The sequence below is a fragment of the Capricornis sumatraensis genome, chromosome 11, assembly GCF_032405125.1.
Source record: "Capricornis sumatraensis isolate serow.1 chromosome 11, serow.2, whole genome shotgun sequence".
NCBI lineage: Eukaryota > Metazoa > Chordata > Mammalia > Artiodactyla > Bovidae > Capricornis > Capricornis sumatraensis.
In genome coordinates, this window is record NC_091079.1 from 88,943,198 (window position 1) to 88,959,349 (window position 16,152).

A 16,152-nucleotide genomic window follows, 5' to 3' on the forward strand; every position below is an offset into this window, starting at 1 on the left:
GCGATCCCCTGGAGAAGGAAATGGCAACCACTCCAGTATTCTTGCCTGGAGAATTCCATGGACAGAGGAGCCTGGTGGGCTACATCCATGGGCTCCCAAGAGTCGGACACCACTGAGCAACTACACAATGACAACAGTCCTCCTTTTAGGCTAGGAAAGACCCTTCTGATGTTGTTGTGCTAGACATGGAGGAAAGAAGTCCTATCTCTGCCTCAGGTTTCTGAGGTGGAAACCTAAACACCTTAGAGAACTCAACATCGTCGTCCTTACTGCCTATCTGCTCAAGTCGTCCAAGTACCATGGGGGTGGATCGCCATCTGTGACCCCATGTGAGGGCCTCCCTTCCCTCTGACCTCCTCACCCCAGCTGCCCCTTCCCTAGCTTACTCTGAGGGGCGTGCTGGGTGGAAGTAAATATGAGCATACTTCCTGAAATAGTCCTTAGAACTCATTATTACTTTCTTTAATAATTAGGTTTAAAATTTGTATTTAAGTCAATCAGAGAAATTCAACATATTTTAAGAGGAGCCCTCTACCCTCCCATAAGACTGTATAACCAATTATTCACCTACTGATTGAGTAAGAAATCACCCTCAATTTTGCATACGTGTAAATCCAGATTTTCGTATGCTGAAAGATGGGCATATTTCTACTGCAAAAGTCAATGAGAGAACAAAGTGCCTGCCTGTATGTGTGCATTGGGGGGGAGAGGGCAAACTACCCTTCCTCTTCCTTCTTTGAACCTTCCTTCCTCCTCTCTAGTCAGCCTGAAGTGGAAGACAGCAGCCCAGATTTTACACCTTGCTGTTTGTTTCTAGCTTATTACTAGCTGCTTTAATTGGGTCCTTAATTTGCCAAGAATGCAAATTGGTCGGATCCTTCTGTGATTTTTTCTAAACCTTAAATGATGTAATGAGTGCCTGAGATTTGTGAGTAAGAAGACCACAAAGATGGGCATGATTGATCTGAACATTACTTGATGGACAATGGGAGCAAGCTTTTAATAGGATTTTTATTCATATCTGGCCTTACTGTCCAATTCATGCTGCTCTTAGCAATATACAACGCAGAGGTGAATTAAATGGCACACAGAATATTTGGCTCTATTATTTGGTCCTGATGGTGCTATGAATTCTAGTCACAATTCTTTCCTTGGCCACATCACCTATGATATTGGAGAGCAAATTTTGCAGCCCTCTCCTGCTGTGCCTTCACTGTTCTTTGGAAATGCATGGTTCAGCCTTAAAGCATGGTGAATTACTTTAATTCAAAGCCCTTAACTTTTCTTTTTTTAAACAAAAAGGATGAGTACGGCTGACTTGATTTAAGGTTTGCCTATCACTTAGCTTTTTGTAAGAGGGGGAAAAAAAAAATCAATGCTTGTGTATTGATTTACTTGCAGGTTTTGAGGCCTGGGACCTAGAAATTCCTCATCCTTACTCAGATACATGGGGAAATGACAGGAGAGTCTAAAAATACCTCTTGGAGTCACTGGAGCCTAGCAGGAGATTCAATCAGCTTGGAGTGGAGTCCCTGGGATGCAGTGGCCACTGCCTATATCGTTACTGGATGAGGGCCCATCTGAGGCCACCTCTGTCCTAAGATGGCACGGCCATTGTCAGTCAAAACTAGGGCCCCTTGAGGTATTAGTTTGGCAGGGATGCTATAATAAAGTACCACAGATACAGTGGCTCAAGCAACAGAAATCTATTGTCTCACAGCTCTAGAAGCTTGAAGTCCAAAATCAAGGCATCTGTGGGGCTGACTCCTGAGGACCGTAACAGGTCTGCAGCCTCTCCCCTTGGCTTGTCTTTCCCTGTGGCCCTTCATATTGTCTTTCCTCTCTGTGTGTCTCTGTGGCCAAGTTCCCCCTTTTGATGAGGACACCAGTCATATTGGAGCAGGCCTACCCTGACAACTTCATTCTAACCGCATTACCTCTGTGAAGACTTGAGTCTCCAAGTCAGATCACATTCTGAGGTACTTGGAAGTCAGGACTCCAACATGAATTTTGAGGCAAGGGGCACTCTTCAACCCATCACACTTAGCTCGATTAAAAACTAAGAAACAAGGGAGGTGAAGTTCAGAGAGTGAATGAGGAGAGGGTACGATAGAGAAATAGTTGTGTGGTAGGAGCCAGATCTCCGAGGCTGATGGTCCTCTGAGAAGGCGGACGCGTGTTAGCGTCTGAAGAGGAAGCGCCGCCATGGAGTGAAAAGCAAAACTTTTTGAAATTTTAGCAAGATACGTAACCGACTCAGTGACACTAGGCGTCTTATTCGTAAGGATGTTCGTGCTTTCAGAGAGACTAAGATATGAATGAGAGCATAGGTGTGAAGTTAGCCAGACAGTGTGATCTTGGACAATGTCTTGTAACTTCTTTGATTTTTGATCTTTAAAATGATTTTATGTTTATTTTCGGCTGTGCTGGGTCTTGTTGCTGTGCGGGCTCTTCTCTAGTCGTGGTGCACGGGCTTCCTTTGTTGTGGAGCACAGACCAGACTCTAGGGCCTGGACCCGGGTCTAGAGCACAGACCCAGTGGTTGCGACACATGGGCTTAGTTGCTCCAAGACAGGCAGGTGGGATGCTCCTGGATCAGGGATCAGCCCACGTCTCCTGCATTGGCAGGTGGGTTCTTTACCACTGATCCACCAGGGAAGCCCCCTTTTAAGAGATAAATTTTAACAGTGCCTGCTTCATAGGGTTCTTACGAAAAATCAATAATTATATAAAAGTCTCACCATGTGCTGAGACAAAGGGCTTCCAGTAAATGTTAGCTGCCTTTGTGTCATTATCCTGGCTGAACACAGATGGAGGACATGGAGGGGTTTCAGTGTTTTCTGGGCTGTGGTGAAGTAAACGAAGCCATCAGCCCTAATCGTCAAGGCCAGCAGCCCTGATTCCGTGTTTGTAAATGGTCCATGGTTAAAGCAACTAGTGGTGGCTCTTCAAAACTCTCCCAGACCTCTGACCTCTGTTGCTAAGGATGTACTTGGCCTCTCAGATAGTTGCATAGAAACTGTGTGAATTTAGTCTTTGTGCCTGAGGGAAACTCTGACACATAGCAAAAATTCCTAGCAGATGGTTGGATCAACTGTTTCAGATAGTTCAGATGAAATGTCACTGAATTATCTGCAAATCTACTCCAATCCTTTGCCAAGTAGGGTTGGTGAAGTAGTCTATCAAGTGTGTATGGCTTGGTGGTTTTAGGCAATTTCAGTTACAAACCATGGTTTCCCTCCAGCCAGGATGTAACATACATTAGTGAAATTACGTCTGTGTAAAGAGGAAAGATAGGCGAGACTCGTTTGTGAGGACGGAGTCCTCCTCTGGCATACTCCTAGCAGTGGGGTACTTTGCCTTGGATCATTCAGACAAAGGCTTTGCTTGGCTGCTTCATTTGGCCGTGAGGGTGTTGCTGTGAAGGCTGCGTCTCGAGTATCCTTGTGACCAGGGCCATGGAAAGCTGTGAATTGTGACAGGAGCTGTCTTGTAGGACAACATTTAAAGTTCTGACTAATAAACTTGGGTGGCAGAAGAAAATTTTATTTGACAAAAAATATTAACTTCAAAATATTCACTTATTGAGGTCCCCAAAGTAGGTACTATTATCCTCGCTTTACCAATGAGAGTCAGTGGAGGAGCCAGGATCCAAACCAGCCAATCTAACAATTGCATCGTGTGATTGATTCATCCACAAAGAAATCATGAGACCCTAGGCATGGGAACGGAAAGCAATTACTTCTGTTTCCCACTGGAAACCTTTCTGTGAGGGGTGAAACCAAATGTAAATGACAAAATAAAGGATGAGTTTAATGCTTTGTTTACTTTTTAGGTTTCATTAAGCACCTCAAATGGTGGCCTGTTTGAGCATCTAGCTAAAATAAGGTATTTATTTTAATTTGCTTTTCTGCCATTCAACTTACATGTCTTTGGAAGATTGGAAGTGTTAAAAAATCATTTCAAGTGGAGATGGTATATATATCAATCAATTCTTAACCTATTTACTGAGAAGAAATTTGTTTGTGTATTTAAAAGAGAAATAATCCTTTTCATCAACAATAAAAATGTATTACTGTGGATCAAAATAAATCTTTAGATCTCATTAGTTTCCTTCAATGTTTAATACCAATGTTAGACAATCACAAATGTTTCAGAATTTAATAAACATCTGTTGAGAGTATAATATATGCAAGTCATAGTATGAAGAGCTGGGAGAGGTTAAAAATATATAATTTTAAAATAAGGCCTCTGCTTTGAAGGATTTTGTTTTCTAGTAGAGGCAGCAACACAGACATGTAAATAAGTGATAAAAAATAAAATGCAGGTAGGAGGGGCTTTGAGAGAGCTTCTGTCTGGAAATCAGAGAGACTGCATGAAGGATGTAATTTCTAGCTCCATGAAGCAGATGCTACACCCCTTATTTTTTCCCAGATTTTAGCCGAGTATCTGGCACATAATAGAATGGTTAAATTCAGTGATTTTAAAATAAACAAATTGGCCCTAGATGGTCAGGTATGTAAGGAAAAATGAGAACGCATAATCTCAATCCGGCTTGAATCAGCAAATATCAATTGTCGTTTACTCTGGGTGGGGCCCTTTGCTGGGTGGGAAGAACAGCCAGTGCCAAAGCGTGGAGACAGGGAAGCTGGGTTCAAAGTCCACGGAGTGCTCGGCGGCATTCCTGGGTGCGGTGGGTGTGGAAGATAAGGCGAGAAGAGCAACTGGGGACCAACATTTAAAAGATCTTGATGCTGAGGGTTTTGAGGAGGAAGATCCCCAAATGTCTATATTATGTTGTCTATATTTTTACTTCTCTTAAGCAAATATTGGTTGATAGTTGATCGTGTTCATTTTACTAACTTAAAAAAAATGACTAGTTAGATTTAACAATACCCATTTATTCATTTTAGATATATTGTAGTATGCTAGAACCTGGGCTTGTTATTTGTTTCTGTGTTTCCAAACCACATAAGCAGTCTAAAGCAGTAGAAAAAATGTCTTGTTTGTGTTTGACAAGGAGCCAATTCTAAAATGATGTTTGGACACATAGACCAGACTAATTCTGTTGCAAAAGCTCATTTCTAAACATTCACAGAATTTACAGATCTAACTGTCTTGAAGGGTTTTCGTCCTAGCTCTTTCTTAAAATAGCTGTAGCCTTGGGACAATTGGCCTCATTTACACAGCGTGAGCAACCATTATGCACATCTCTATACCTGCCTCTCTTCCGCTATCACACAGTACAGGGTAGAGCTGGGAGAGGAAAAGTTCTTTGAACTTTGGCCTCTGACAGATCTGGTTGGCAACAGGGCAGTATCGCTTCCTAGCTGTGTCTCTAGGTGAATGGCTTAACTCTGAACTTCAGTTGCCTCACGTATAAAATAAGAGTAATATTTCCTAATTCGTTATGGCTGTGAGAAACTCGTAAGAGTGTTCGCTCACTATTGAGGAATTGCTATGTATTTTCCATTCGAGTAAACTGATGCACAGAGAGAGATTAAGTAGTGCCCACGTGGCCACACAGCTAAGGAGAGGCTGCGCTGGGTTTCCGGTCCAGACTCGCTGACTCAGAGTACACCTTCTGGGCCTCTGCCATTCTGTCCGTAAAGGTCCCTCCACTGATCTGCCCTATGTGCTGTGCTGTGCTTAGTCACTCAGTCGTGTCCAACTCTTTGCGACCCCATGGACTGTAGCCCGCCAGGGTCCTCTGTCCATGGGATTCTCCAGGCAAGAGTACTGGGGTGGGTAGCCATGCCCTTCTCCAGGGGATCTTGCCAACTCAGGGATCGAACCCAGGCCTCCCACACGGCAGGCAGATTCTTTTTTTTAGCATCTGAGCCACCAGGGATGATCCTTAATAAACACTAATTTCTATCTTTATTTCCCAGGACATTTGTGAAGCTAAATTGTTGTAGTACTTTGGTTATTCTTAAAGTTCAAATAGAAGGTGTCCAAAGGTAAGGAATTAAAAATTTTCAGGGTTTAAATTTTTAGATAGTTTGAATTTTATAATCATTTTCCCATGCCGATTATATCAGCGATGTAAGTTCAATGTAGAAAAACTTTAAAAAATTAAAAAAAAAAGAAGCAAAACAAGACCATCTTCAATTCCTTGAGGCAATAAAATAATTGGAATTTTAGTGAAGTGAATGCATTCTTCATTTCCTTGTTTTTTTTTTGTTTTGTTTTAGCAGTCCAATATTATGATAGGCAACAGTCCTGCTTCACAGACCATGTGGAAAATTTGTCTCAGATCTTAAAATCAGTTAGTCATGAAAAAATAAGAATAGGAAAAAAAATCAGTCATGATGTATCTTAGGGTGAAAGGTATACTTTTTGTGAAATGTGAAGGCACAGGGAAAGAGGAAAAATAATACTGAGTAGGAGAGAAGAGGGGCAGAGTGTGGATTCTCACTGGGTTGCTTTGGGAGTTATAAATACATTTTTTCCTTTGGTGTATTGTACAGTTAACAGCAAGGTTTAGAAGAACAAAGAGGCGGCTGGTGAGGTCGTTGAATGAAGGACTGGGAACATGCTTGGGTTCTTCCTCCTTGAAGACTCTCATATATTTGCAGCTGTGAATCAGAACCACTAAAATTTTAGCGTCTCGTTATTTTGGCATTTGCCCATCTCCTCCATCCATATAATGAGGGTCTTCATTGCGGCACATGGGGGCTTCTCTAGTTGTAGAGCAGAGGCTCACTAGTTGCGGCTTCTCTGTTTGCCCCCGGGCATGTGGGCTCTTAGTTCCCCGTCTAGGGATTGAATCCTCGTCCCCGGCATTGGAAGGCAGATTCTTAACCACTGGACCACCAGGAAAGTCCCTACTTAAGACTCTTTAAGTGAAGAAGAGTGATAAAGTGAAGCGGGAAAAACGGAGTGAGCACAAGCTTGTTTCGGGATATTGACTTGGGGTTGCTGTGGATGAGGTATCAGGGGGCTTGGGGAAGTCCAGGCTGTTCCGCAGAGGAGAGGCTGGCCTTCAAGGATGCCATCCTACGAGGTTTATAACTGAATATCGTCCAGTGATCCTTTGTGCTTGGATAAACATGGTTTTAATAGGAGGGGAACTAATCAACTTATCTCCGGTTTATTCACAGGAGTTTGAATAAGGAAAATTATGACAACGCAAGCCCAGCTACACTGCTTGTGCCTCCTTACACTCTACTTGGTAAGAGAAGAGAAATGTTCTGTGTTTATTTAGTGGAATATTTCTAGCCCATACCGGGGAAGCAACAGCTATCATCACTTAAAAAAAAGTCTATCAAATTAACTTATTGTGAACAAAGCACACAGCTTACCCTAATGGGCCATTTTTGATGAAATGGCTGTAAGTTATACGTCTAACTTTCAACCAGGGAGATGCTTTCTCCTCAGCTCTTATAAGCCAATGCCCCTTCATGGGCAAGTTTTAAACAATTCATCTACTCAGTTTTAAGCCTTTACATCCAGCTCAGGGAATCTGGAAAGAAAAGTATACTGATACATGTGTTAGTCTCTGTCCGTTAGTCTTGACTTTATTTATTTTTTCTTTAACCATGGTTAAATTACCACTGAAATTAAGAAAAGCATTTTCTCCATTTTTGACTCTGCTCTGCTCTGTACTTTTGTTCCCATATATGGCTTGGACTTTTTTTGGCCAAATTTGCCCTTAGTCACTTGTTGAGCTAACCCTATCGGCTCAGGCTTCTAGAAGTTGGAGCTGAATGGAACGTGGGGAGACCAGCCCAGACCTCAGGTAGATAGAGGAATGCTGTCTTGCCTTTTGTCGTGAGGTTCATAAGGGTCATACACATGCCAGATTTGCTGTGTTATGAAGCAAAATTATGGGGAAGCACTTGCTTTCTCCTTAGAAGGAAGCTACTAGATCCTCTTACCTCTAATCTTGGTTCCTTTCTTTGAAAACCCAAACATAACATGGAATTTCAAGTTCCAGAGAGCCCCTGAGAGTCTACACAGTTCAAAATATTTAGAGTGACATACAGCTGTACTTGTAAACTTAACAGAGTGTTCCTCTTGAGGGGAAAAGCTGTAGTCTGAACCTTATAAGCACTGTGCATTCTCACAGCCTGGGGCTTGAAGCTTGTCCCCAGGACTGCCCAGAAGCACCACTTGGCTTCGCTCCTGTTGCTACCTTTTCATATGTGCTTTGCTATCTATATTATGGCAGAACGGTGAAATCAGTGCCTGGTTCAAACTTGGCACTGCTGTTGACTGGTGATAGGAACTTGGGTGAGTTACTACGCTCTGAACCTCAGCTTTCTGCCCTGTGAAATGGGTCTAACAAGAGTACTTGCCTTATGTGGCAACTAAATGAGATCATACAAAGCCCTTGGATCAGTGATTGGCACAGTCTAAGGACTTGATAAATATTAGCTATAATTATTACTATTGCTATTATTAAGTCACTTCAGTCATGTCCGACTCTGTGTGACCCCATAGACAGCAGCCCACCAGGCTTCCCTGTCCCTGGGATCCTCCAGGCAAGAACACTGGAGTGGGTTGCCATTTCCTTCTCCAATGCATGAAAGTGAAAAGTGAAAGTGAAGTCGCTCAGTCATGTCCGACTTAGCGACCCCATGGACTGCAGCCTTCCAGGCTCCTCCATCCATGGGATTTTCCAGGCAAGAGTACTGGAGTGGGGTGTACATTTTAAATATTCTGTGATTACACTCATATGGACCCTGACCTCCATGAGGAAGTCTGTGTTTTAGTCATCTTTGCAGCCTCAGCACATAGCACAGTGCCAGGAACAAGGTAAAAATTAAATACATAATTATGGATTTATATTAAGAAACAACAATGAGATCTAAGAAAGAGAGAGAAGATTCCATCAGGATAATTTAACATTAGCAGGCTCAACAGCTTCTGATCTGAGATGGGGATATGCACTTTTCTTCCTAGACAGAGGGTGAAAAGCAGTTTTCCTTTTCCTTCCTTTCGTTTTCCTTCCTCTCACCGTAGTGTGGTTTCCACGTGGAGTAAGAAATATGGCCCAAACCACTGCTGGCAGCAAGAGCGTTGCCCGGGAGACAGCCACGTGCACAGCTGTCTCTGGGTGAAGGAGGGAGGCTGCGACCTGTGGCTGGGGTCTCAGGGGCGTTGGGAGGAGCCATGTCTCTTCTGCCCTCCTCACCCCTATGCCCAGACCCTCTCCTGTGAAGACGGCAAGTTCACTTGGTGCTTCTTTCTTTCAGCATCAGGCTTTTATTTCATAGAGGTTATTTACCATTTATTCCATACTATAGTGGCTCTCCCATCTTCTTCTGAGAACTGGTTCTCTTAGGAGATTAGAAACACTGTGTGAACACATAGGAATGGCACTGAAGAGAGGATTTTGGAAAGTGCTGAGTAGGGATGCAAGGCAATCAGGGAGAAGCCAACTGTATCAGAACTGTGTCTGGGACTCTGCTTCCTCCAGAAAGAAGAAGAGCTTGAAATAGTTACTATATAACCAACACAGAGAACTCTTGCTGTAAAGTGCAATGAAGGTGGCTACTAGGCAGGCAGATCTGACAATTGCAAGTGTCCTTTGCTGGCCTGGAAGGCAGTGGGGCAACTTGGTGGAGAGTTGGGGCTTGGTAGTCCAGCCCCATTGGTACTGTTCCACGGTAACACCAACTATCTGTGTCTCTGCTAGGGGGATTCTCTTGAGAGACTTCCGTGATATTGATGAGGATCTTAAGAAATGACATGTGTGGAGGGTCACATTCCACAGCAGGAGACACGAAAATATCAGTTCCATCCGCTTCCTACCTTTCACCTCTTTATGCAAGATGGTGGGTTTTGTTCCTCCAACTCTTTCACAAGTTTTCACTGTAACATTCTTCCCAGTTCTGGCAGTATGGCCTGTTGACTCATGCGTTTTGAAATCTTTATAGCTCAAATAGCCCTGATATGAGAACCCAACCCTACTTTGAACCTTGCCACTGAGACATCTCCTTGTTTCCTGATAGGTGAGCCAGCTTGTCCACCGAGGAAAAATGCAGGCTTATGGGTGAGGTGTGCCTGACTAACATAGTTTTCCTGTAGGGGCCGTCACCGGTGTGATCAGCTGAAAGACAGACTGCTTACTGATGTGAGCAGAAAGCTGATGAAATGAAATGAAAGTCACTCAGTTGTGTCCCACTCTTTGCGACCCCAAGGACTATACAGTCCATGGAATTCTCCATTTCAATTCCATTCCCCATGGAATTCTCCAGGCCAGAATACTGGAGTGGGTAGCCTTTGCCTTCTCCAGGGGATCTTCCCAACCCAGGGATCGAACCCAGGTCTCCCACATTGCAGGCGGATTCTTTACCAGCTGAGCCACCAGACAGACTGCTTCCTGATGTGAGCAGAAAGCTGATGAAAGCAGTGTGCTCTTAAGCAGTAGCCCCTCAAAAAGCACTGCCCTAGCAGTGGCAGCATCTTGTATCCACCACGGCACCCACTTCTTGTGCCCTGCCTTCCAGAGGGAGGAGGAGCTGGAGCTGGAGCTGGAGAAGATGTGGAAAGAAGTGGGAGGGAAGATGAGCCCTCAGAGGAAGACACACCTTGAAAGGGACTGATGAGCTAGGAGTCTGTATAGTTACTGTGTCAGTCAAGAAGTCCTTTGCTGCTGCTGCTGCTAAGTCGCTTCAGTCGTGTCTGACTCTGTGCGACCCTACAGACAGCAGCCCAACAGGCTCCCCCGTCCCTGGGATTCTCCAGGCAAGAACACTGGAGTGGGGTGCCATTGCCTTTTCCATAGAAGTCCTTTAGCTGTGAGCAAATTTAGAGTTTCTCCAGTCAACAGGGATTTATTTTTTTGTTAGACAATAAGAATCCTATAGTGGGCAGTCCTGGGCAGGTTTAGCAGTTTTGTGATGTTATCAGAGACCTAGGCTTCTTTATCTTTGCTCCACCATTATTTGAGCTGGTTTATCCCTCATGGTTTCATGACAGCTGCCACAGCTACAGATAGGGCACCACTGCCTGAACAAGAACAAGGAAAGAGGAAGGGCCATGCCACCCACATCAGTCCTTTTTCATCAGTTCAGTTCAGTCACTCGGTCGTGTCTGACCCTTTGCGACCCCTTGGACTGCAGCACGCCAGGCCTCCCTGTCCATCACCAGCTCCCGGAGTTTACCCAAACCCATGTCCATTGAGTCAGTGATGCCATCCAACCATCTCATCCTCTGTTGTCCCCTTCTCATCGAAGAACAAAAGCTTGACTAGAAACATCCCCCTACCCACACCCCGACCCAGCAGACTCCACCTTTTGTTTCAATAACCAGAATTGAGTCACTTGGCCATGATCTTCCCTGCAAAGGAATCTGGGAAAGATATCATTTGTTTTTCCAAGGGACAGAGGTTGACAATGGCTGTGGGGGCAGCTAACCTGAGTCCACTGTTACTCTGAAGGGGAGGGAAATTCCAAATTCCAAAACGTCTGTGTTCTTATTACTGCTTTTTTGTTGGACACCGAGATCAACTCAGTCAAGGTTTAATGAGCCATAGTACAAGATCTTTTTTCCCCATCATTTCTTCCTAATTGTTTTTGGGTTATTTATCTCCAGTGTTTCTGTAGTAAGAGTATACTTGCTCCATATAAAGAAATGGAAAATAAATCTCTTCTCCCCAGTGTTTCTTTCTTTTTTTGGTTTTACCTGTCCAGTTCTCCAAACCATTAACTTCCCATATCATACTAATCTATCCCACCCCTGACTGCCACCACAGGAGGGAGAGCGGAAGGACCACTCAGGAGGGGCACTGGCATTGGGTGTCGTGCTAGATACCTCGTTCCAGGGGTGCCCACTGTGGTGGGTTTATAGCTGGTGGTCCCTTCCTGCATGCTGCTCTGCCTTGCGATTTCCTTCAGTGATCCTCGTTGGTGGGAGACAAAGGGATGGCAGGAACTACCTCTGAATGTGCGCTCTTGTACACCCCCCTTGCTGCAGACTTCCTGCCAGGCTGTCTCAGCCACTTGTGAGTAGTGGGGCAGTGGCTTAGAGTGGCTAAGAGTGGTCTGGAATTGTAGGTTAGAATCCTGCTTCCTGTACTGTGAGCAAATGACTTAACCTTTCTGCATCTCAGTCTCATCGCCGGGGAAACAGAGCTAGTGATGATAAATGTAGGATTGTTAACGTGGTTAAATGTGCTTAGGACAAAGCTCAGCATACGCTAGCGTAGCGAATGTGAGCTCTTTTTGCTGTGTGCCAGGCAAGCATTGTATTAAACAGGTCCACGTATTTTTTACCCCTTATGGATTCAATTGTCTTTGAGGTGCCTGAACTCTAGCATGCTGGGGAACCTGCCATGGATTTCCTTATAAGCTAACAAGAGTGGAATGGAGGGGTTTTAAGAAGCTGGTGTCAACCAGGTAGAATTGAATGGCATAGTGGCATTGTGGGACGACGATCAGCAGTTTTCCTTCAGCTAGAACCTAGTGTGTGTGCCATGTCAGCCGCTCATGGGTTCTACTCCGGTCAAGTGACTAACCCTTTGTGAGCCTGATTGAAAACACGGCAGTGTTAATTTTTTCCCCCAGGGTGATTGCTTCAATCACCTTGAATGAGAAAAGCAATGCTAGGCTGCTGACAAACCATCTTGATGTAGTGGAGCCTCAACAAATATTAGAACCCTTCCTGTCTATTTTGATTTGATTTCACTTTTTTGGGGGGCCATGTTAGAATCTTAGATTTCATATATCACTCCCGGAACCATAAGAAAGCCATCAAGTGGCCCATATACATTCATAGTACATGGTGTTGCTAATTTTCTGTTTTCCTTTCATCTTTTAACAGACAACTGGATATGGCCAAGAGGGAAAGTTTAGTGGGCCCCTAAAACCCATGGAATTTTCAATTTTTGAAGGCCAAGAACCGAGTCAACTCATATTCCAGGTAAGGGCTCCTCTTAGTCCCTGTCATCTTGATTTTGCAGGTTCTCTCCATGGACTTTTACTCCTTTACTGGACACCCAGAAATAAAACAGAGGCCTAGGAGATCTCATTATGGAGAATGAGTTCAGAAGCCAAGGGATGAGCAGCCTCAGTAATACCAGGCGTCCTCATTCGGACTTCCTCAGTGGTATCTGGGGTATCTCACATCCCTGAGGCGGGGACCTTAGGGCCTGTAGGCTCCACCCTTCCCCGGGGGTGGGCGGGGAACCAGTCTCGGAAGTGGGTGGTTATCTGAGTCTTGGTCTATTCTGTGAGGTGGCTGCCTGCAGCGTTTGAAGATGCCGATTCTCTGGTTTAGCGCTGGAATTGCCTGCCTTCCTGGAGAAGGAAATGGCAACCCACTCCAGCATTCTTGCCTGAAGAATCCCGTGGACGGAGGAGCTTGGTGGGCTACAGTCTATGGGGTTGCAAAGAGTCGGACACGACTAAGCAACTAACACACACACACACACACACACACACACAGAGCCTGCCTTCCCCACCGAGCCGTCTCTCGGCCGACGCAGGCATTGCCCAAGACACACTGGGAGGCAGTCATCTTGTTCACTTAGTTCACTGAGAGAAGCCTCAGGTTGAGGGTGCACGGCAGGGGCTTGAGGGGCAAGAGACTTCAGCTTTAGGGGCACTGAAATAATCCCGGGAACATAATGGAAAGAGGGAGAAAAACATCCTACTGCATTGGTCAGAAACCCCTGGGGAAGCCTGCTTGGCCCTGGAGTGGTTGAAGAGGCTTTGATGGGCCTTAGAGGGTGACCATGACCCCCTACCCCATGCACTGGGGGAGCAACAGGGGTTGCCAAACTACTGTCTGAGGTGGGTATGCCTTCTCTTAAGTGCCAAACATCTCTTTTGTTGGACAGTTCCCATCCACAGAGGAGGGACCGAAAACTGCCTCATCCCAGCTTCTCTTATTTGGTACCAGATCAGTGCGAAGCGGCCCTATTATATGAGCTGGTAGGGGTGCACAGGTATCTCTGTGCCCCCACCGTGGGGTGTTACAGAGACTTTGACCTCTCCAGTCAGGGGAATCAGGCCCTGAGGGAGGAACAAATGCTTTGTGAGCTTAGACAGAAGAGCATTCTAGCAAAGGCACAGCTGGGACCCCTGCCCTGTGCTGGAAGAGGGCAGGGCCTGCCTGGGGTTCTGGCAGAAGGCCAGTGAGACTGGGAAGCCACGAGCCTGGAGAAGGAGGTAGGAGCGAAGGCCGCAGAGACAGGAAGGATCCTGACTTCTAAGGTTCTTAGATCCCCCCCGCTCCCCCAGAGGAGCGGGCCTGAATCATGTTTCCATTCAGGGCTGCAAAGTGGAGGGGGCTGGAAAACGGGAAAGGATGCCAGGAAACTGGTTGGGAGTCTCTGGCGAGGGCTCACTTAGGGGAAGATCTCGTTAACTAACTCTGTCTCCCTCGCCAGGGAGCATTTAGTTAGAGATTTCTCATTTACATTTGGAAAGTCCTTTTCATTTGTGTGTTTTATGCTTCATAAGGTGGTAAGAATGCTGCGGGCTGGGCACACATTCGTCTCCTTGTATGAACTGTGCAGAAAGTGCACACTGTTACTAGATGCTCTCCTGGGTCCTGGGGGTGCGGGATGAGACCAACAGCAATTCTGCCCCTGGAGAGCTCTTGGATAGCAGAAGGAGACTAACAAGAAAGCAAGCAATGCAGTGAGGGTTCTGATTGGAGCCTGGTGGGCTGCAGAGGGGCGAAGTGCAGGCCGAGAAAGAGTGGTCGATTTTAAGAGTGGAGGCTAGTCTTTGAACAGAGAAAGTTTCACTGGACCCCTGGACTGGGTATTTAAAGTTGACCAGGCACTCCCAAACAGAAAGCAGGCCCTGAGGACCAGATGAAAAAAAAAAAATATGGGGGTAGGCATTTAGCAAGAAAATGAAAGATGGCAGGTGGTTTAGGGTGGGAGAGGGTGTGAGGAGGGGTTGCTGAGGGCAGGGGTCGGCGTCGGGGTCCAGACTGGCTGTTTAAGCTGTGCTAGGCGGCGGGGCCCACTGGGATGTTAAGGAAGGGGTGAAGGAGTTAGGCCGTGTTTGCCCAGACTTGCTCTGTGATCGCTTTGAGTGTATGATGAGGGGATGAGCCTGGAGGTGGGAAGGGTATTGGGACACTGTTGGCCATAGAACCAGTGGGATGTAGGCCTGGTTTAAGCAAGTATAAACGGGAGTGGAGGGGAGGGGTCGGAGCAATGCCAGGGGGTCCCATGTGCTGGAATTGGTTACTGAGTGAGTGCAGGCCGTGAGAGAAGGTGTTGAGGGTAACTCTGGGGTCTCTGGATTGCTTGACTGGCTGGTTCGTGGTGTCATTCAAAGAGAGAATGAGAGAAGGAAGGGAGGGAAAGTTTATGGGAAAGTAAGTTTTAGGCTTATTGAATTTAATCTGTGGGGTTAGCGAGGTGGAGATGTTTGAGAGACAGTGGCCACATGAGTCTGGAGCTGTAGACTGGGGCTAATCCAGGGCTTGGGTTTGAAAGCCTGTCTGTAGTGAGTACTTCAACTACCCACAGGGGCCAGGTAGATGATGAACGGTACTATCTTGGGATCAGAAAGGCAATAGCAAAAAAACAGATGTAGAAAAGCCCCCAACTGTGCGAATGTGAAATTAAAAGTCTTCTGACACTTGGTTTCAGCCTGTGGGACACGGAACAGTGGGGAGCAGGACTAACTGAGGGTGCCTCCCAGGGCAAAGGCTCAGTGCAATTCCAGATAATTTCTCAAATCAGAATTTGTGTATTACAGGATTTCATGATTTTTTCCACAGAAATCAGGCATTTTTATATTTATGTAGAATTTCCTAGTTCAGTTCAGTTCAGTTCAGTTGCTCAGTCGTGTCCGACTCTTTGCGACCCCATGAATCGCAGCACGCCAGGCCTGGTAGAATTTCCTAAGAATCTAAATATTTCCTAAGAATCAAAATCTAAGAATATTGGCACAGTTTAAAAAAATCATCCTATAATCAAAGCAAAAGGTATCCGTGGGCCAGAGAGTCTGCCGTCACTTCCTCAGGCAGAAAGGAATGGATGTTCTGTGGGTACAGGTCCATGTCTCGTTGAACAGAATCAGAACTGTACATAGTTCTGATGTACTGAACTGCACAGTCTCCAACTTACAAATATCGCAGACCTAGAAATTGCTTCTTAGGATTCTTTCACAGTCTCTGAGGATCCCAGCCAGTAAAATCATTCCTTGGGTTGCTCCACGTCGTTTTCTGTTCTTT

The 16,152-nt window shown here is 45.5% G+C and overlaps 1 protein-coding gene across 1 annotated transcript in view; it reads left to right on the forward strand.

Annotated features, from left to right (window-relative positions):
* CDH17 (cadherin 17) overlaps window positions 1-16,152 on the forward strand; it is an 86,691-nt gene that overhangs the window by 11,526 nt on the left and 59,013 nt on the right. Inside the window, exons 2-3 of the mRNA XM_068983346.1 lie at window positions 7,104-7,174; window positions 12,772-12,870. Of these exons, the coding sequence (XP_068839447.1) occupies window positions 7,124-7,174; window positions 12,772-12,870 (150 nt within the window). The 5' untranslated portion in view covers window positions 7,104-7,123. The remainder of the gene's footprint in view (window positions 1-7,103; window positions 7,175-12,771; window positions 12,871-16,152) is intronic.